The 20,328-nt window shown below is 42.8% G+C and overlaps 1 protein-coding gene across 1 annotated transcript in view; it reads left to right on the top strand.

Moving 5' to 3' along the window:
* Nucleotides 1-20,328, top strand: part of LOC130835640 (ATP-binding cassette sub-family C member 4-like) — a 172,775-nt gene that overhangs the window by 87,825 nt on the left and 64,622 nt on the right. Inside the window, exons 21-25 of the mRNA XM_057707278.1 lie at nucleotides 4,546-4,696; nucleotides 10,718-10,837; nucleotides 12,014-12,124; nucleotides 14,440-14,540; nucleotides 19,058-19,249. Coding sequence (XP_057563261.1) covers nucleotides 4,546-4,696; nucleotides 10,718-10,837; nucleotides 12,014-12,124; nucleotides 14,440-14,540; nucleotides 19,058-19,249 — 675 coding nt within the window. The remainder of the gene's footprint in view (nucleotides 1-4,545; nucleotides 4,697-10,717; nucleotides 10,838-12,013; nucleotides 12,125-14,439; nucleotides 14,541-19,057; nucleotides 19,250-20,328) is intronic.

Raw genomic sequence — 20,328 nt, 5'->3', positions numbered from 1 at the left:
AATAGGTTAGGGAACCAAGGAAGGACAGATCTGTTCAATGCAAAGGAGAAGGAAAGTCCATGGAAAGTTGTTGGTTGATTTGGAAATCAGGAGGTATCTGGTGACTCAAGGAGCAGGTTTCAGGTGGGAGGAGGCTACAGTACAAAGGGCTGCAAATGGAAGAGGCCTGGAGGTACCTGAAGTGAAGGCATGCTACTCTTGGAAGGAGATTGACTGAAACAGGAGAGCGGCCATCTGGAATGTAGGGTCTGAGGAGGTGTTGCTGGGTTGTTTGGGTTTTTAGTTTGTGGGTTGGGGGTGTGTGTGGTGGTGGGTGGCACTTCCCTCTCTCCCTCCTTCCCTTCAACAAACAGGGATTAGAGTTGAGGCCCTGAGGTACAGGGGTGAGTCAGGCATGAAGCCCTCCCCTAATGGGTCTCCTTGAACCCCTACAAGGTGGGGGAGGGGGAGAGACAACAGAGATTCACCCCTTGCTGCCTTTGGAATCCTAATTGTGGGAGCGCCATGGAGGAAGTCCTAGAAGACAAACTGGACGTGGGGGCTGGAGGCAGTTAGGGAGCCTGGTCCAGGAGGTGGGCGGAGCTTCCAGGAGGTGACATTTGATCCCAGATGAGAGGAAAAGGCCACTGTGGGTGGTGGGGTAGGAGGGGCTGCTGGAAGCTGAGTTCCCACCTGGGATCCAATCCTTTCTCTCTGTCATCAGGAGAGAGTGGGGTTGGGAAGGGGCTTGAAGGAGGTTGTTCAGTTTTGTTTTAAAGGACGCAGGTAGTGCTAAGTGTGTTCAAACTCATTTTCTGTGAATCTGCTCATGCTTGGTACATTTGAAAAATACTTGATTATTTTCATTTTTATTTTTATTCTAAAGCGTGTATTCCATATGCTTTTCCGCATCTAATTCCTTCTCATTTCCTTAAGTGAAATCTCAGATAATTTATTTAATATTTAATAGTAGTAATGGGAAGTGTGGGTAATGGAAACCCTGGATTCTGAGTAGTGGGTCCACATTGCAGGACAGTCCATCCCCTCAGGCGATGTCACTCAGAGATCACATCCCAGCAGAGGGGCGGTCACCAGCTTGTGCCCCATCCTGTACACTGACTCTTATAACTACCAGATATGTTGCCTGTCCAGTCACATTATAGTTCCTGCCCAAATTGGAGCTGTTCACCATTGCAAAGGAAAAAGGAAGGCAGCATAAAAAAAAACAATTTAGGTAGTGTGATTCCACCTGGTAATCACTTACGATGTCAGTAGCTTTAAAGTGGGGTGGAGTGGGGAGCCCCGCAGTCTCCCTTTCCGAGCTCGAGTCCTAGCTCTCCCTCTCCCCGTCTCTGCCCCACAGAGCCACAGCAGTCTCAGAGCAGTAAGTCTTCACTAAGAAGAAGGAAAACTTGAAACAGAAAAAGGGTATGGAATAATAAAAGAAACATCTCAAAAAATGGTGGCTTGCCTCCATTTCCCTAAGGTTATCAATCTTTGGAAAGCCTGGAGTTGGGAAGGAAATACAGAGGGGACAGAAATTGTAGTAGGCATGCGGTTTGTTGCTCGTATTTTTAAAGTGCATCTTCATAGAAAGTAGACCTCATATGTGATTTCCTCTGTGACCAGAGAAAAGCCACAGTCACTTTGGTACATATGACATCATTACTACATCTAGGAAACTAGCACCTGCTCTGATAGGTCCTTGGGTAGTACTAAGCTGTTCCAGTGGTTAGAATGAGCTGCCTCTCAGGGTCCAACTTTATGAGATTCTTAAGATTCTTTGGGCTCTTAAATCTATTAATAAACGACCCCTCCTCCCTTGGCTGCTGGCATCCAGAGCACACTGAAGAGTGGTAATAATGGAGCTGGATTTTCTGTTTGTTATGCGTGAACTTGTAAGCGCTTTATATATATACATGATCTCATTTAAACCCCACCACCATCCTTTTATGTTGTTGGTATATCCCAGTTTTTACTAAGATTAAGAGTAGTGGAATGCCTCACCCTTCCTGTTAATATTCAAGAGGATTAGCCCTAAACCCTATCTCAGAGAACCCAATACTGGGCTAATGGGATTTACCCTCCAGGTTTAGGTTGTCATTCTCTGCAAACTAAAGAATTACTCTGAATTGTGGAAAGTCACCGTGTACTCTCAAGTGAGAATATCACCTGAGAATTGTTTGTATTTGTTCGAGTGGATTCTAGACTTTGGATAGAATTCCCAACTGGTATGCTCCAAATGGGTTATAAACATACCAAAGTCATGATTCCCCTTATTTCTTGGGGCTTCAGGACTTGGGTCACTTACTTGTGGGTCAACATGCTTTTTGCTGTGTACACATCTGTGCCATAGTGAGACAGGTAGACACTGGCCCTCTGGGTGGGTCATTGTATGATCCTGGAATCAATCAGAAACAGGGAGAATTGTATGTGTAGCTTGGACCAAGCTCTGTGAAATTCCTAGAATTCTGGGAGGAAGAAATGAGATTGGCTTCACGGAAGAGGTGTTTTTGTGCACCAGAATCGTCTGTTTCCTTCTTCAGATGGTTGGCTTTTTGCTTAGACATTATTTTTGTCCTCTACCAATTTCTATAAGGATGGGATGCATCAATTAATCCAGTAGCTGTAAGGAATTGTTCAGCTGTAGGTATAATAGAGAAGTTTTTCTCCACGTATGATCAGAATTTATTTCTTCAGAATTCCATCCTCTTCACTCTGAGTTTTATGCTGATACCATGGCAGAGATGGGGAGAATCAGGAAAAGCACATGGGTGTACATCCATATAATGCAGTTTGGTTCACAAGGGCTTCTGCCCAGAAAGCCACAGTTCCGGATGTTTCCTCCTCTTTCCAGGCTCCTCCTGCCTGCAGCTCTGACTCTGGGTTTCCCTCCAGGAAAGACAGTAGTCCCTCCCCAGGAAAACTTAGGACAATCACCCTCCCAGCTTCATGTTCTCTTATCTGTAAATGAAATGACAGTTCTTGCTTTTCTCACTCACAAGGTGGTTGTGAGGATCCTCTGAGAAAACTGATCTGGAAGAGCTGTGAGGTGATAACCCATGTCTCTGTGGTACAGGCATTACCCCGTTAATCCATCCCTCGGAGACGCACCAGGGCCAGCTGCCCTGGGTGACGAGGTGGGGAAGGCCCTGGGCTGGTGAACACGGGATGCAGGCGCTGGTGCTGAGAGGACACAGAACAGCAGGTGTTAACTCAGACAAGCATCTCAACCTTCACACCCCAGCTCCCTTCTTGGTCACCTGTGATTACTACCTGCAAATTATTCATGCCACTCTCTCTGTTAAACCAGCCTGTGAAATTCAGCCTGTCTCTCCTTTGAATCCTCTAAAAAGTGTTCCCATATCTTCCCTGTGTTTCCCAGCACTCTGTGCCCTGTGCAGATCGCCATGGATTTGTATCCATTTGCGATTGTAAATCAGAGTCCTTGGCCGAGGCCCTGTGAATCTGCACATCCCCACCATTCACCCCACTTTCATAGCAGGCAGACACTAAGTTTTGGTTGTATTCCTGTCACCTGAAGCTGTACACCACGATATCATACTTTTGCTAATAAAGATGGATACTTAAATCAGCATCAGCCAATGCCTTGGGTTTCTATGCTGCTGTCTTTTTGGTTCAAGATCATTTCCCAAAATAAAATCAGCTCACACAATGATGTGATGATTAAGTGATTGTTCATGGAACTCTCAGCACAGTACCTTATATACAGTAAACACCTGGTAAATGGCATCTGCTGCTGTTATAATCATTAGCCTTTGAAATGGACATTTAAGTACTTAGAATAATGATAGAATATTGAATGTATGTTGGGGGCAATCTTAAATATGTCATAATGGCTCATGACGTGGGCTCCCCAGCTCTGTGACTTAATGCTTTGCAATCTTTGATCAAGTTGCTTTTCCTCTCCCTGTGCCTCAGTGTCTCCATCTGTAAAATGAGATAATACTGTTATTTGCTAGGGCTATTGTGAGGAGTAATGAGTTAATATCTGTGAAGTATCGAATATTCAGTTCGGTACTGTCAGCACTCAGTAAATGTTAACTATGGGTAGAAAACCAAGAAAGAGGAATTTCAACTTCCAAAGGTCAACATTTGCATTTTTCCCCCCTTTTCTGGACGCTGAATTTGTAATTAACCATTTCTTTATCCCTATGTGTGTAGCTGAGGCTTCTGGGTTCCTCATCTGTGATGCCTGCTTGCTCTTCTCTCCAGTAATGCCTACTGACTCCTGATAGTTTGGGATTCAAGTCCTACCCTCTGAGCCTCAAATATTCTCATCTGTGAAAAATAGTAGTGCCTGCCTCATAGGGCTACTGCGTGTATCAAAAGAACTGATACCTAGAAAGTTCTTATAATGTTTGACACACACAGTGAATATCATGAGGACCACCTATAATTTGATTTCCTTGGATGGGAAAGCATTCCCTGCCATTCCAACAGGTCTTTCAAAGAAAGGAGTTTAATCCTAACAAAACAACCTATTAAAGTTTGTCTTTGAAAAGAATCCTTGATAAGGAGGCCTCTGTATTTTCGCTATTTCAGACATTCCTACTTGTGATTGGTGTGGTGGGCGTGATGGTGGCGGTGATTCCTTGGATGGTGATACCAGTGATTCTCCTTGGCATCATTTTCTTTGTTCTTCGGCGATATTTCTTAGAGACGTCACGAGCTGTCAAACGCCTGGAATGTGCAAGTGAGTACCGGGGCTCTCGGGTGGGGATGGCAGTGCAGGTGGACTTCCATTTATGCTGTAATTAACCAGACCCCTGAAATCCTGCAGACTCTGTCTTCTGGAATTTCTCTTTAGGTCAGCAGTAGGTAATTGGATATTATGGCCACTGTGAGTCATTGTGGCCCTTAAGGCAAATGGAGCTGTAGTGTGTCAATGGCAGCTTTGTAATTTAGCACAAGGAGGACGAATGTGAGCACCATGGGTCCAGGGACTGCTTCCGTCTTGTTCACGACATACGTCCTAACAGAGCAGCCACTCCATAAACATCTTTCTAAAAAACAAAATATTTCATCATGTTGGAACTAATGTAGAAGGAAAATAGGGCATTTTTTCCCCCTGAGAGTACTAGAAATGACAGGGAAAGAAAAAGACTATGAAAAGGAAAGGAGTCATCGGGAAATATACTCATATGTCAGAAGCTATACATTTGAAAAATACATTCTCTCACATACTCCAAAGATGTCAAGTTAGTTGCAGGTGTTAAATGTATTGAAAAGATAAGCATTGATATTTTCAGGTTTGTTCTTTTTTAAAATAAATAAATAAATAAACATTTATTTATTTATTTATTTATTGGCTGTGTTGGGTCTTCTTTGCTGTGCCTGGGCTTTCTCTAGTTGCAGAAAGTGGGGCTACTCTTTGTTGTGGTGCACAGGCTTCTCATTGTGGTGGCGTCTCTTGTTGCAGAGCACGGGCCCTAGGTGTGCAGGCTTCAGTCGTTGTGGCATGTGGGCTCAATAGTTGTGGCTTGTGGGCTCTAGATCACAGGCTCAGTAGTTGTGGTGCACGGGCTTAGTTGCTCCGCGGCATGTGGAATCTTCCCAGACCAGGGCTTGAACTCATGTCTCCTGCCTTGGCAGGCAGATTCTTAACCACTGCACCATCAGGGAAGTCCCCAGGTTTGTTCTTTATCATCACAGTGTTTGGTGTGATGCCACACTGTGGTCTTCCCTCCCCAAGACTGTTCATGTAAACGATGTTGAAAATAATCCCCTTAGTAGGACACAGGAGGGAGATACTTTCAGTACACATTTAGTCTATTACTCCGTCCAACTTCCTAGTTTTAGAATAATGGGGAACACATTTTATTATTGATCATTCTGTTCTACAGGTAATCACAGAGGATGAAATAATCCAGTGCTTATCCCATTATAAATGTAGAGACATATTTCATCAGTATTAACAGAAAATCACAAGGAGAGTAGAACTGCTGTATTTTTTTTTATAAATTCAACCAATGTTTCTTTTATTTATTTTCTGTTTATTTTTTTAAAATTTTATTAATTTTTTTGGCTGCATTTGGTCTTCATTGCTGCACACGGGCTTTCTCTAGTTGTGGCCAGCAGGGGCTACTCTTTGCTGTGGTGCATGGGCATCTCATTGTGGTGGCTTCTCGTTGTAGAGCATGGGCTCTAGGCGAGTGGGCTTCAGTAGTTCTGGCACGTGGGCTCAGTAGTTGTGGCTCGAGGGCTCTAGAGCACAGGCTCAGTAGTTGTGGTGCACGGGCTTAGTTGCTCCGTGGCATGTGGAATCTTCCGGGACGAGGGATCAAACCCAAGTCCCCTGCATTGGCAGGGGGATTCTTAACCACTGTGCCACCAGGGAAGTCCTGTGTGTTTTGTTTTTAATAAACTCTTGAGAGGCATTTATCCTAAGTACGAGTATTTGCATAAAAGATAGTGGGTATCATTTTCATAAAAGCTATAGAAAAATTTTTCAGTCATCAGAAGAACCAGCTAAACCACATTGAAATCTGGTTTTCTGAGGTGTTTAAATGGGATGCAGAGTAGTAGAGTCCAGATACGTGTGATGTTCTGCCAGTGTGACTCAGTAGGATGGTAGGACCTGGGGAGGCAGAAGCGGAAATGATGAGCTCCATCCAGTCTTCCGTGTAGACAAGGCTTCAGATGTTTTATGATTTGAGGCCACCCATGAAGTAGAGTCATTCAGCAGTCTTGTTGCAAAGCAGGTCTCTGGTACATTCAAAGAGGGGTTGTTCCAGAAGGAACACTTGACAGAGATTTTGCCTGGGGGAAGGGCCACTTCCCGTCCATATGGAAGTGCAGAGAATGGCACCACCTGAGGCTTTTTTCAAGAAGTTGTGCAGGATTGTCTCAATATTTGATCTGGAAGTCTGAGAACTTTTGCACCATCCATTTGGAATACTGGGATTTTTTGCATCCTAGTAAGCTGCAACACGCTAGACAATAAATTCAATCCCCAGAGACTCCATCCTCCACTCCCCCAGGTAACCAAATGTGGTGGTCAGTTGATTAGAACTGTTTCTGTTATCCCTCTAGATGCGGGGTCTGTGCCAGTAATAATAACACTGCTGCTGATAGTATGTCATAAGGCCACTGCTGGAGCCAGCAGCAAAAAGAACACCCAATTGCTCAGGCCAGAAGCATAAACCTGCTCATCCTTGTGCTCTGAAGGACTACTGAAGTGCCCTGGTTTATTTTCAGATTCTACTGCCTAGCTACCTCTGGAACCTTAGGCAGACATTTGTCATCTTAATGACAAATCTACAGATGATTGTAGTGGGGTTTTGGGGGCACAGTTTTGCAAAAATGAGCACAGCAATGGTCAGTTGCAGAGCAGTGCATAAAAACAGGGTGGCATTTGGTTGCCTTTCTCTAGCCAATTCTGTGCATTTGGCAGTGCCTGAATGATGAAGCCATATCCAAATTCTGTCTGAAAGGCTGCTGTGATCAACTAGCAATGTCTGCCATGAGCATTGCTAAGGGAGGATTAGCACGTGTGCTCCATGTATTCCAAACACAGACCCTGCTGTTTTAAGGGGTTCTCATGCCAGATTCCCAGGGACTTTGTTCAACCTCAGGTGCTTAATAAGATGTGCAGTAGTGGCAAAGGCTAGTGGATATTAGCTAAGTTAGATTTGGGGGTTTTCTAAACATAAATGACGAAGTCTGAAGAAAAATGCATGTAGTCACACATGGGCATCCTCAACCCTGAGTATCCTCCCTCTGAGACACTGCAGCTGTGATTAAAAGCCCAGCCTTGGAAATAAGACAGAGTTGGGTCTGATACTCAGCTCTACCACTTAGGTGGGTTAATTTACATAATCTTGGGCAGTGAGTGTTCTTAATCCCTCAGTCTCTGGGGTTCTTATGAGGATTGCTTGAACCAGTGCTTATAAAGTACTAGCTGGCCACTGCCAAAGGCTCAGAACATTGAACATGAGGGAATTAAGAACACAGTAAGAACTAGCAGGTCTCACACAGCATGAATGAAAATAACCCGCAGCAAGGCTGTCACCCTGGGTTCTTGCATACAGTTCCCTGCCCTCCCCCTTCCAGGGAAGATCTGCAGTCCTTGTGGGGTGTGTCCCCAAAAGTCCTCAGGTTTGTGGAAAACACAGCTGTTAATCATGTGAACTGTAGGGTTACACGCGTCTGTGACTGCAGAGTGACGCCATGGCTGGTACATGGTCTGCTTCAGAACAGCGAGCTCAGTCCTTGTGGGAAAGAGAATATTTCACTGGGCAAGATAATGCCAGAGCCTGACATCCCCTCCCTCTGTACCAGTTCATTTTCTTTGCAGATCCTCCAGTTCACTCATCCTGGCATCCTGCTCAGTGCTGAGTGGGGTATGCAAGAGACAGGGTAGCTTTTCACAGGTCCTGATGCCCTCTGGACCACTGTGACTCTTGGGCATGAAGTGAGGTAGGTGGTGGGGGTGTATGGGTTCCCTGGTGTTCAAGGCTGAGATGACACCTGATTTCTAAAGTCAACCCCGTCCTCCATCCCTGCTGGAGAGAATCAGCTGCAGCTTTGATCTCTTTATGAGGAAGCAGGTGAGGGAGGCCAAGCTGAAGAGTTTCACTCCAGGACTCTCCCAGGTGAACAGCCACGTCTACTTCCTTCTCAGAAGCCTTGTCTGTGGTGAATAGTTGAGGTCACAACATTTGCTCTGAAAATGGAGGCTGGTTCTAGTGAGTTTTCTGTGCTCTCTGGAGCTGGGTTCTCAGCACCCTCCTGACAGGGTAATGGGCCCTGGAATCCTCCTGTGTCGCCCCTGTGAGCACCCTGCTTCCAGATGGACTGAGTTCTGGGTGTGGGTTGGGACACCTGCTGGGGGTGCAGAAAAGTCCTATACAGAGCTCCTGGCCTTTCTTATTTGGACCATGAGCCCAGTCTGTTTTCATTGTCTTAAAAGTACAAAGTTATAGGAAGATAAAATAAATAAAAGATAAAAGATTACTGAATAGAATGAAGGGAGAGAACAGTGTGGATGCTGGAGTGAAACCACAAACATGTATCTGGACGGTGAGAATCAACACTGTCACTTAAAGCTCTTTGCCTGAATTAGATACATGGGAAATGTTAGATCATGGCTGGGTTCAGAGAAGGGTTTTTCCTTAAAGCAATATCACAGGTGAGGGCCCCTCACAGTTAAGGTTGCTGGTCAGATGTCCCATTTGGAAAGATCCCCAGGGCTGAGTGGATGGTGAGCTGGCCCACAGCCCAGGCTGTCCTCCCACAGCCCAGGGCTTCCCATCCTCTCTGAGCCCCAGTGTCTCACAGGAGGAAGCCTGCTCCTTTCCTGTTTGTAGAACCAGGGACACTAAGCGTAAGAGGAGGTTCTGTGTCTGCACATTTGTACCCCAGCTCCCCGCCACCCCCACACCTGCAGTGCCTGTGTGCAGATCAGTACTGACTGAACTGTCACCCAGACAGGCATTCAGATGCTGGGCTAAAGAGTCAGGCCTTGAAAATAATTTGTAGGTTTTTTTTCCCCCTTGATTTTTTTCTCCATCATTTTATAAGGTCTCTGTAGCCTCCTGTAAGATAAGTGATCTTACCTTCCCCTGAATACCCAGGGTTTTTTCTGCTGATAAAGCACAGGTTACCATTCATCTCAGACAGAGGTCACAGGCTCACAATCTTCCCATGAAAATAACAAGTCACAGCCTCATTCAAGGTGGGGAATGTAAACCATAAGGGGTCCTCCCTGCCCAGCAGCCTGCAGCCCACCTGTTCTCTGAGGTGCAGGAGCCCGACCCTTGTGCTTGTGGTCAGTGTGCTCCTAGAGAAGATGGTAGGGAAACACATGGTCAGTCGTGTGACACAAGACCCAAAACCCCCTTGAGGTCACTCAAAAGAGAATGGCTGCTAAGGCCACTGTCAGGTTCTAAGAGGGTGACGTGAGTGTCACATGCCACAGTGGCCTCCAAATGCCAGGACAGGTATCCGACAGGGCAGTTATAAAAACATCCATTAGGTTCCTGGAGCAAAAGTCAAGACTATTCAAAGACCCCTTGGCTGCTCGGGTCCTGTGGGCACAAGGGCAGTGCAGTACCCAGTGTCTCTGTGACCTGTAAAGAGGCTCTTGGAGGAGGTGCAGGGAAAGTCCCAGGATGCAGGGAGATGGCAGACTGTCTGTTCACCTTACTTATCTCGCCCCTGTCCTGTGCCTGGCACTGGTCCAGTTTGGAGGATATACTGACTCTTATCTCAGCCCTTAAGTCACTAATCTAAGGTGGAGATAACACACAGATAGTTCATCAAAATTCAGTGCGGTGAGGACTCACACAGAGAATTAAATTTTACAATGCTACTGACTCAAAAATTCATAAACAATAATTTCCACCTGAAGGGATGTCAGGAAACAATTTCAGAGGAGGCTATGTTTGAGGAGGACCTTGATGAATGAGTAAGGAAAGAAAGAATTTCAGTATGTAAATCTAGCTCCAATTTGAATTTGGTCAAAGATAGGTTCAAAGAGAATCTTTCATTTCCAGGTCATTAAAGTGAAGCTTGGTGTGAGCAGGAGTTTGAGGGTTCGCATGGAGGTTCCTCTCCAGAAGGGGCATCGTCCTTCCTCCCCCAGGCAGCCCACCAGGAAGCCGGAGTGTGCCGTTTGGCAGGACATGGGACCACAGAGCATGGGAGGCAGTTGGTTTCCTTGCATCCAGCCTCCCTGACTTTCTCTGTCATTTGTCTGTCTCTGCTTCCCCAGCACGGAGCCCGGTATTTTCCCACTTCGCATCTTCTTTCCAGGGACTCTGGACCATCCGGGCATACAAAGCCGAACAGAGGTTTCAGGAACTGTTCAACGCACACCAGGATTTGCATTCAGGTCTGTAAGTTTCTAGAACTGATTTCAAAGGATGGAATGTGCTGTGTTCTAAAGGCTGACCTCCCTCTCAGATGGCCTTGCTGGCCTGTACCTCTCTCTGGGCCGCCCCATGTTCCCCTCTGTTCACCTGCCTTCCCCACCCCCTCCTCTCAGCATCCTCTCTGTGCTCCCCTCTTCCCATCACACCCCTGCTTTTCTACCCTGACTGACTTGCGTTGTCCGACTGTCACTGTGTCCTGCGGATTTCTGTCCCTTTAGGGCAAGGGTTAATGAACCTCCTTTTGCAAAGAGCCAGAGAGTAAATATTTTAGGCTTTGTGAACTATCCTGTCTCCATTGCAACTACTTAACTTTGCTGTTTTAGCATGAAAGCATCAGCAAATGGCCATGGCTGTGTTCCAATAAAATTTTATTTACAAAAGCAGATGCACAACCGTTCTTAGCCCACAGGCTGTAGTTTGCCGACTCTCTTTTCAGAGCATGCAGGGTGGCAGAAATAACTGAGGAAAATAATTTCCTGATTACTAGATTTGTTGCCACTTGATATGTATTATTCTTTTTATCAGTGACTTTTTTTTCTATTTGGTAGAAAATTCAGAACTTACTCTACGTCTATAAAATTCTGGCCCAGTTATCCAGTCTGTATTGTATCTTGAAGACAAAATGGCATTTTGAAAGCCACATGCAGATCCTTTTAACGGATGGTCATTTAGATACTGGCTCCTGAGAGTAAACACTGTGCAGGGCCCTGTAGTAAGTGCAGAAGGTGCTGGAAACAGTGTGTGCTGAGCTCTGTGCTGTCAGAGGACTGGAAGTAGTCGACACGTGAGAGGAGGGGCCTCATGCTGAGGCCCAGCACTGCAGGAAACGCGTCAGTGAGACCACTGTTTCCATCTTCTTCCCTGTGATCATATTTCTGTTTGTAACCTGTGGGTTGAGGTTTTCAGTGCTTGCTTCCCACAAGGCCCCTGGACTGATTCATGTGTGTCCCGTACGTTGTCTTGTGTCAAAACCTAGCTTTCTGGAATCTTTAGGCTCCTTGGATGTATAATTTTGCTGTCCTACCTTGTGTAAAAATCTTTTGTAGCTCAACTGAGCAAAACGATCTCCCTCATTTGAAGCAGTTAACGTGTTTTTTCTATTTATTCATGATGCTTATCACGGTGCACAAATCCAGAGGCTTGGTTCCTGCTTTTGACCATGTCCCGCTGGCTCGCTGTGCGTCTGGATGTCCTCTGTGCCATCTTTGTCACTGTTGTTGCCTTTGTGTCCCTGATTCTGGCAGAAAGTAAGTACAGATGTGAATAACTATTTGTGGTATGATTATAATTTCTAGTGGCATTAACAGTTATTAAGTTAAACTCTTGCCACTTTGTCTAATATCGTATACTGTTTGATCCTAATGAATTGTATTAAAGCTTTCGCAGCATGTGATTCCATAGTATGGCCCACGTAGAGGAGTCATTTGGTCTTTTGAAACCTTTTCTTCTTTTTTGTTTCTTTGAATGGGTTGAGGTCTGCACAGCTATAGCAAGCTGACCTTGTGAACATTCCTGGTAACGTCTGAGTATTGGGAGGAGAGACCCGAGCTTACCATGAGGCCCTTTCTCTAGCTTAGGGTTTTAGGTTTCAGCTTTAGGTCTACTCAGACCTCTTGGTTGTGGGTGCCTGGTGCATGGCAGGGAGAAGATTCTCTGCAGGAAAGAACACCATCCTCACTGCTATGTGGGTACTAGATTAGCAGTTGTTGGCTTATGTGGCATGAATTCACCACCTGTAATTTCTCCATAGTAACAGCACTGAATCACAGTCTTTAAAAATGAAACAATGAGAGTGCTATTTTATATTTTAAAGCAGTGGCTCTTAGGACCCATTGCCTTGTTTTTTTGTGGTTTCTTCCTGAAGCTGGATATAGAAAGTGAAGTTACATAGTAGTGCTTGAAACCATAATGACCAGAGTCTGAATAATGACATTTTTTCTTACCTGTATAATACTCTGAAGTGTATGTCAACCCTGTTGGAATTAATAAAATCATTTAATAGTCTTTCTGGATTCATAGTGGGTTTTCTTTTGTTTTCCATTGTATCATGGTTTCAATAAAGAGACAGTAAAAGTATACATAATACTATCATTATATACAAGAGATGTAAATATTATAAAGGAGCCTTCTTGATAAAGTGACAGAAGCAGCCAGGCTTGGGATTAAGAACTGGACTGCCTTGTCTCTTCAGCAAATGGTGTTGAGAAAGTTGAATAGCCCTGTGTAAATCAATGAAGTTAGAACACACCCTCACACCACACACAAAAATAAACTTAAAATGGCTTAAAGACTTAAATATAATACATGACACTGTAAAACTCCTAGAAGAGAACATAGGCAAAACATTCTCTGACATAAATTGTAGCAATGTTTTCTTAGGTCAGTCTCCCCAGGAAATAAAAATAAAAGAAAAAATAAACAAATGGGGCCTAATCAAACTTATTAGCTTTTGTACAGCAAAGGAAACCACAAACAAAATGAAAAGACAACCTGCGGACTGGAAGAAAATATTTACAAGTGATGCAGCCGACAAGGGCTTAATGTATAAACAGCTCATACAAATCAATAACAAAAAAAATGAACAACCCAATCAAAAAATGGGCAGAAGACCTAAATAGACATTTCTCCAAAGACATACACTGGCCAACAGGCACATGAAAAGATGCTTAGTGTTGCTAATTATTAGAGAAATGCAAATCAAAACTACCATAAGGTATCACCTCACACTGATCAGAATGCCATCATCAAAAAAGTCTATAAATAATAAATGCTGGAGAGGGTGTGGAGAAAAAGGAACCTCCCTACACTGTTGGTGGGAATATAAGTTGGTATAGCCACTATGGAAACAGTATGGTGGTTCATCAAAAAACTGAAAATAGAGCTGCCATATGATCCCACAATCCCACTTATGGCCGTATATCCAGACAAAACTGTAATTCAAAAAGATACATGAACCCCAGTATTCAGAGCAACACTATTCACAATAGTCAGAACGTGGAAACAACCTAAATGTCCACTGACAGATGAATGGATAAAGAAGATATGATGCATATATACAATGGACTATTACTCGGCCATAAAAAAGAATGAAATAATGCCATTTGCAGCAACATGAACGGACCTAGAGATTGTCATACAAAGTGGAGTAAGTCAGAATGAGAAAGGCAAATAATATATATCACTTATTTGTGGAATATAAAATGTGACACAAACTTATCTATGGAACAGAAACGGACTCACAAATGTAGAGTACAGAGTTGCAGTTGCCATGGGGGAGGGGTAGTGGAAGAGGGATGGATTGAGAGTTTGGGATTAGCAGATGCAAACTATTGTGTATAGAATGGATAAACAACAAGGTCCTACTGTACAGCACAGGGAACTGTATTCAATACCCTGTAATAAATCATAATGGAAAAGAATATGAAAAAAGAATGTATAACTAAATTACTTTGCTGTAGAACAGAAATCAATACAACATTGTAAATTAACTATATTCAATAAGATAAAATCAGTCCCATTCTTCGTTTTTTAAAATTTATTTCCTTTCTTCTTCCTCATTTAGCTTTGGATGCTGGGCAGGTTGGCCTGGTGCTGTCTCTCGCCCTCACACTCACAGGGATGTTCCAGTGGTGCCTCAGGCAAAGCATCGAAGTGGAGAACATGGTGATGTTTGTCTCAACATTCTTAGCCTTTTCAAGTCTGCTTGCCATTAAACGGCATAAAGGCAATTCTTATGTAAAATATTAAAACTGTTACTTTTACATTGTAGCTAGCAGAGTATTTTTAGATCCTTCCTCCATTTGTTTAAAGTTAATGTAAAATAGGGACTTCCCTGGTGGTCCAGTGGTTAAGGTTCTGTGCTTCCACTGTAGGGGGCGTGGGTTCCATCCCTGCTCCGGGAATTAAGATTCTGCATGCTGCACAGCATGGCCAAAAATAAATAAATAAATAAATAAATAAATAAATAAGTAAATAAATAAGTAAGTAAGTAAATAAAATTAATGTAAAATTAAAAATATACATCTTTTCCTCAGTCTTATATTTGTCACCTCAGCAGGTTTTATATTCATCACAAGCTGCCTTCAAATGTAATAAATGTCTCTGTAGGAGGGAGGTTCTGAAACCCTGGAGAAGATACAAGCTGATTTCTTATGGGCTTATTTATTTTTGTTTCTTAATGGGTAATTCTTCATGTTTGGTAAAAGAAGAATTTAATATTTTAAGGTTGGCTGTTTAATTAATAAATATCTCCTCCCTAACCCCAATTTTACCATTTATTCTTATATGTGTTGAACACCTGAATTTGCTGGTGTCCTTTCTTTCTGGTAGAATAAGCTCCCCTCTCAGAATGTACTATCAAAGGTGTGGAGGTATGGTTGTTTAGGAGGCCTTAATCAGTATGTAAATTATCTCCTTTTTTGAATATTTGTACCTTCTTCTAAAGGGAAAAAATAAAACCGAAATCTTTCCATTTTGTTCTTCTAGTAGAGTAGAAAGTGACTAATTAAAACGAAGTTTGATGACCATCCAGTTCTGCTCGTCTATAACAGACGGCCCTTCTGTAGCCACACATTGCTGATTGGTGTCCATAAGAATTCTTTTCTCTGACAAAATTCTCTTGCTTTTTATTCAGGTGTGAAAAGTGGATCAATAAAATCTTACCATTCAGTTTTCTAATTCCTTTAGTTTTAATATCATGTTGAAGGAAGTAGCCGTAAGTGAAAGGGTTACAAGAAGATGGCAAATCATCAAGGCCTCATCAGACTCCTACTTCTGTCCTTTAAGACCAGGGATATTCTTAACCATATAAAAGCAGATATAAAGATAAAAAAAGCAAAACATCTCACTTACACTCTCTGAATATTCATAAAAAAGACTCTTCCATCTGGAGAGTTTTTTTTATCATAAATGGGTGTTGAATTTTGTCAAAAGCTTTTCCTGCATCTATTGAGGTGATCATGTGATTGTTATCCTTCAATTTGTTAATATGATGTATCACATTGATTTGCGTATATTGAAGGATCCTTGCAATCCAGGCATAAACCCCACTTGATCATGGTGTATGATGCTTTTAATGTGTTGTTAGATTCTGTTTATTAGTATTGTGTTGAGGATTTTTGCATCTAGATTTGTCAGTGATATTGGCCTGTAAATTAATGGACAGAAATCTCTTGCATCCCTATATGCTAACAACGAAAGATCAGAAAGAGAAATTAAGGAAGCAATCCCATTCACCATTGCAACAAAAAGAATAAAATGCCTAGGCAAAAGACCTGTATGCAGAAAACTATAATACACTGATGAAAGAAATCAAAGATGATACAAACAGATGGACAGACATACCATGTCCTTGGATTGGAAGAATCAACATTGTGAAAATGACTATACTACCCAAAGCAACTTACAGATTCAACACAATCTCTATCAAATTACCAACGGCATTTTTTCACAGATCTAGAGCAAGAAATTTTACGATTTGTATGGAAACGCAAAAGACCCCAAACAGCCAAAGCAGTCTTGAGAAGGAAAAATGGAGCTGGAGGAATCAGCTTCCTGACTTCAAACTTACTAGAAGGCTACAGTGATCAAGACAGTATAGTACTGGCACAAAACCAGAAATATAGATCAGAATACAGAACCCAGAGATAAATCCACGCACATATGGGCACCTTAAGTTTGACAAAGGAGGCAAGCATATACAATGGAAGAAAGATAGCCTCTTCAATAAGTGGTGCTGGGAAAATTGGACAGCTACATGCAAAAGAATGAAATTAGAACACTTCCTAACACCATACACAAAAAAAGCTCAAAATGGATTAAAGACCTAAAGGTAAGGCCAGACACTATAAAACTCTTAGAGGAAAACATAGGCAGAACACTCTATGACATAAATCAAAGCAAGATCCTTTTTCTCCCACCTCCTAGAATCATGGAAATAAAATCAAGAATAAACAAATGGGACCTAATGAAACTTAAAAGCTTTTGCATAGCAAAAGAAACCATAAACAAGACAAGAAGACAACCCTCAGAATGGGAAAAAATATTTGACAATGAAGCAATTGACAAAGGATTAACCTCCAAAATATGCAAGCAGCTCATGTAGCTTAATACCAAAAAAGCAAATAACCCAATCCACAAATGGGTGGAAGACCTAAATAGACTTTTCTCCAAAGAAGACATACAGATGGCCAACACACACATGAAAAGATGCTCAACATCACTACTCATTAGAGAAATGCATGTCAAAGCCACAATGAGGTATCACCTCACACCAGTCAGAGTGGCCATCATCAAAACATCTAGAAACAATAAATGCTGGAGAGGGTGTGGAAAAAAGGGAACTCTCCTGCACTGTTTGCGGGAATGTAAATTGGTTCAGCCACTTTGGAAAACATTATGGAGGTTCCTTAAAAAACTAAAAATAGAACTACCATATGACCCAGCAATCCCACTCCTGGGCATATACCCAGAGAAAACCATAATCCCAGAAGAAACATGTACCGTAATGTTTATTGCAGCACTATTTCCAATAGCCAGGACATGGAAGCAACCTAAATGCCCATCAACAGATGAATGGATAAAGAAGATGTGGCACATATATACAATGGAATATTACTCAGCCATAAAAGGGAATGAAATTGAGGTATTTGTAGTGAGGTGGATGGACCTGTCATACAGAGTGAAGTAAGCCAGAAAGAGAAAAACAAATACCATATGCTAACTCCTATATATGGAATCTAAAAAGTGGTACTGATGAACCCAGTGACAGGGCAGGAATAAGGATGCAGATGTAGAGAAAGGACTTGAGGACACAGGGTGAGGGGTGAAGGGGAAGCTGGGACGAAGTGAGAGAGTAGCATTGACATATATACACTACCAAATATAAAATAGCTAGTGGGAAGTCGCTGCATGAAACAGGGAGATCAACTTGAGGACGGGTGAGGACTTAAAGAGGTGGGATAGGGAAGGTGGGAGGGAGTCGCGGGAGGGAGGGATATGGGGATATATGCATAAATACAGCTGATTCACTTTGTTGTACAGCAAAAACTGGCACAACAGTGTAAAGCAATTATATTCCAATAAAGAGCTTAAAAAAAAAGTATACTCACTCCTAGTTTTCAAGTTTTGAATTTGTTACTTCTCTTCCAGTTCATTCCTCTATCTACTGAATCCACCCACTAGTAGCCTTCCACTGTTATTAAGAAATTCCCAAAACTGGCCACCAGGGAAGGGGAAAATAGTGGCACTCAGACTAATGAATTTATGTATCGTCACATTAACACATCTGGAAATTTTTATGCAACAAAAAGAATTGTTTCTGCTACTTATTCTTTTGCTTTTATAATAATTAGAATGCTTCCTAATGTGCTGTATGGTTTTAAAATAATTACAGCAAGTCAATAATTTTCACTTAAAATGTAATGAACAAACATAGCAAAACAGAAACGATGTCACAGATACTAAGAACAAACAGGTGGTTGCCGGAGGGGAGGAGGGTGGAAGAAGGAAAGAAACAGGTGAGGGAGATTGAGGTATAAACCTCCAGTTGCAAAATAACTAAGTCACAGGTGTGAAATGTACTGCGTGGGGAGTATAGTCAATAACTATGTAATATCTTTGCATAGTGACCAGATGGTACCTAGACTTACCCTGGTGATCATTTTGAAATGTACAGAAATACTGAATCACTATGTTGTGTAACAGAAACTAACATAGTATTGTAGGTCTATTATACTTCAAAAACAAGCGAACTCAAAGAAGATGAGATTAAATTTGTGGTTACCAGGGGCGAGGGATGGGGGGAGAAGGAACTGGTTGAAAGTGGTTGAAAAGTACAAACTTCTAGTTATAAGATTAAGTACTAAGGATATAGTGTGCAATATAATAAATATAGTTAACACCGCTGTATGTTATACAAGAAAGTAGTAAAGAGAGTTCTAAGTTCTATGAGTTCTCATCACAAGGAAAATATTTTTCTATTTTTTTTTTAGTTCTTTATATGAGATGATGGATGTTCACTAAACTTATTGTGATAATCATTTTATGACGTTTGGAAGTCAAATCATTATGCTGTACACCTTATACAGTGCTATATGTCAATTATATCTCAATTGACTGGAAGAAAATTAAAAAAAAAAGACTCTCCATTCCTAACTTATGTGCTGTCATATGTGTTTCAGATGATCTCAGTAGAAAGAGTGATTGAATATACAGACCTTGAGAAAGAAATGCCCTGGGAATACAAATATCGTCCACCGCCGTCCTGGCCCCATGGAGGAGAGATTTACTTTTACCATGTAAACTTCAGGCACAGCCTAGATGAGCCTCTGGTATTGAAGCACCTGGACACACTCATTAACTCAAGAGAAAAGGTTTGTTTAAGCCATTTGCCTCTTTAAAATCCAGCTAAAAGTTTAGCATCTCCTGTTGGCTTCCTCATCATTGTGTCAAGGGGACCCTTTGCTCTTTTTGCATACAGATTAGATCAGTGACATTGTAAGTGATTGTTATTTGAAAACTGATCATGGAATGGGGATCCCAGCATTTCTTCCCTGTGTCGTGAGCTTCCTCATGGTGATTGGTGGGCCCTGAGCTCCGTGGCTGAAACTTATCCTGACCCAGGATATGATATGTGACACCTGATTATTCAGTGAAGAGTCTTGGAAGTCAACCCTGGCTCCCTGTCCCTAAGTCTTTAATATCTCAGTTTTTTCCATCCTTTGTGTTTCTGAAATCTTCTCTTCTTCCCACGGGGCCCTTTGGTTGCAGCCTCCTCCTCTGTCCCTTGGCCCTTTCTGTAGACATTTTCTAAACTAACCCACACTTTGCTCCCCATGCCCTCCCACCCACAGACTGCTTCTTTCTGAAGCTCAGATCTGATCCTTACTGGCCTGGGCGAGCTGCTGCTGGAACCATAGTGCAGCCCCAGGTCCACTCCACATAGGGACTGTGTGGCCAACTTTTAGCCCCCAGAGAAGAGTCTGGAATTATGACTCAGTCAGGGGTGAGAAAGCAGAGCCCCCAGATTGAGGCAGAGCCCCGAAACTCGCTCAAAGTTGATGAAAGCAAATCGAGAGGAGCAGGGTAAAATCCACGTGAGAGGTGGCAGAGAGGTTTGTGACCTGGTTCTACCAGCGTCCGTGACTGCTGGCAATGTTCCTTTCACATTCACTGTGGGGCCCTTGGCCGGGACTAGGGCAGGGTCTTAAAGAGACGAAACCAGGACAGACAAGCCAGTAGGAAGCTCTTCCCTCATGTACCTCTCCAGCCTGGAGTTCTGACATATGCATACCCCCTGCACTCACGTCGTGTGTAGATTCTCCCAAAGAACCTTGTCTTCCCTGCTTCCAGTGTGCACGCTGCCCCTTTACCTCAGAGACCCTTCCCCTCCATCATCTGGCTGGTGAAAATCTCCTCATTTTCAGAGTCAACTCTAATGCATCTGCCTCTT

Source organism: Hippopotamus amphibius, chromosome 14, assembly GCF_030028045.1.
Source record: "Hippopotamus amphibius kiboko isolate mHipAmp2 chromosome 14, mHipAmp2.hap2, whole genome shotgun sequence".
Lineage (NCBI taxonomy): Eukaryota > Metazoa > Chordata > Mammalia > Artiodactyla > Hippopotamidae > Hippopotamus > Hippopotamus amphibius.
The sequence above is the reverse complement of the archived record's forward strand: the minus strand, read 5'-3'. Positions and strand labels throughout refer to the sequence as shown.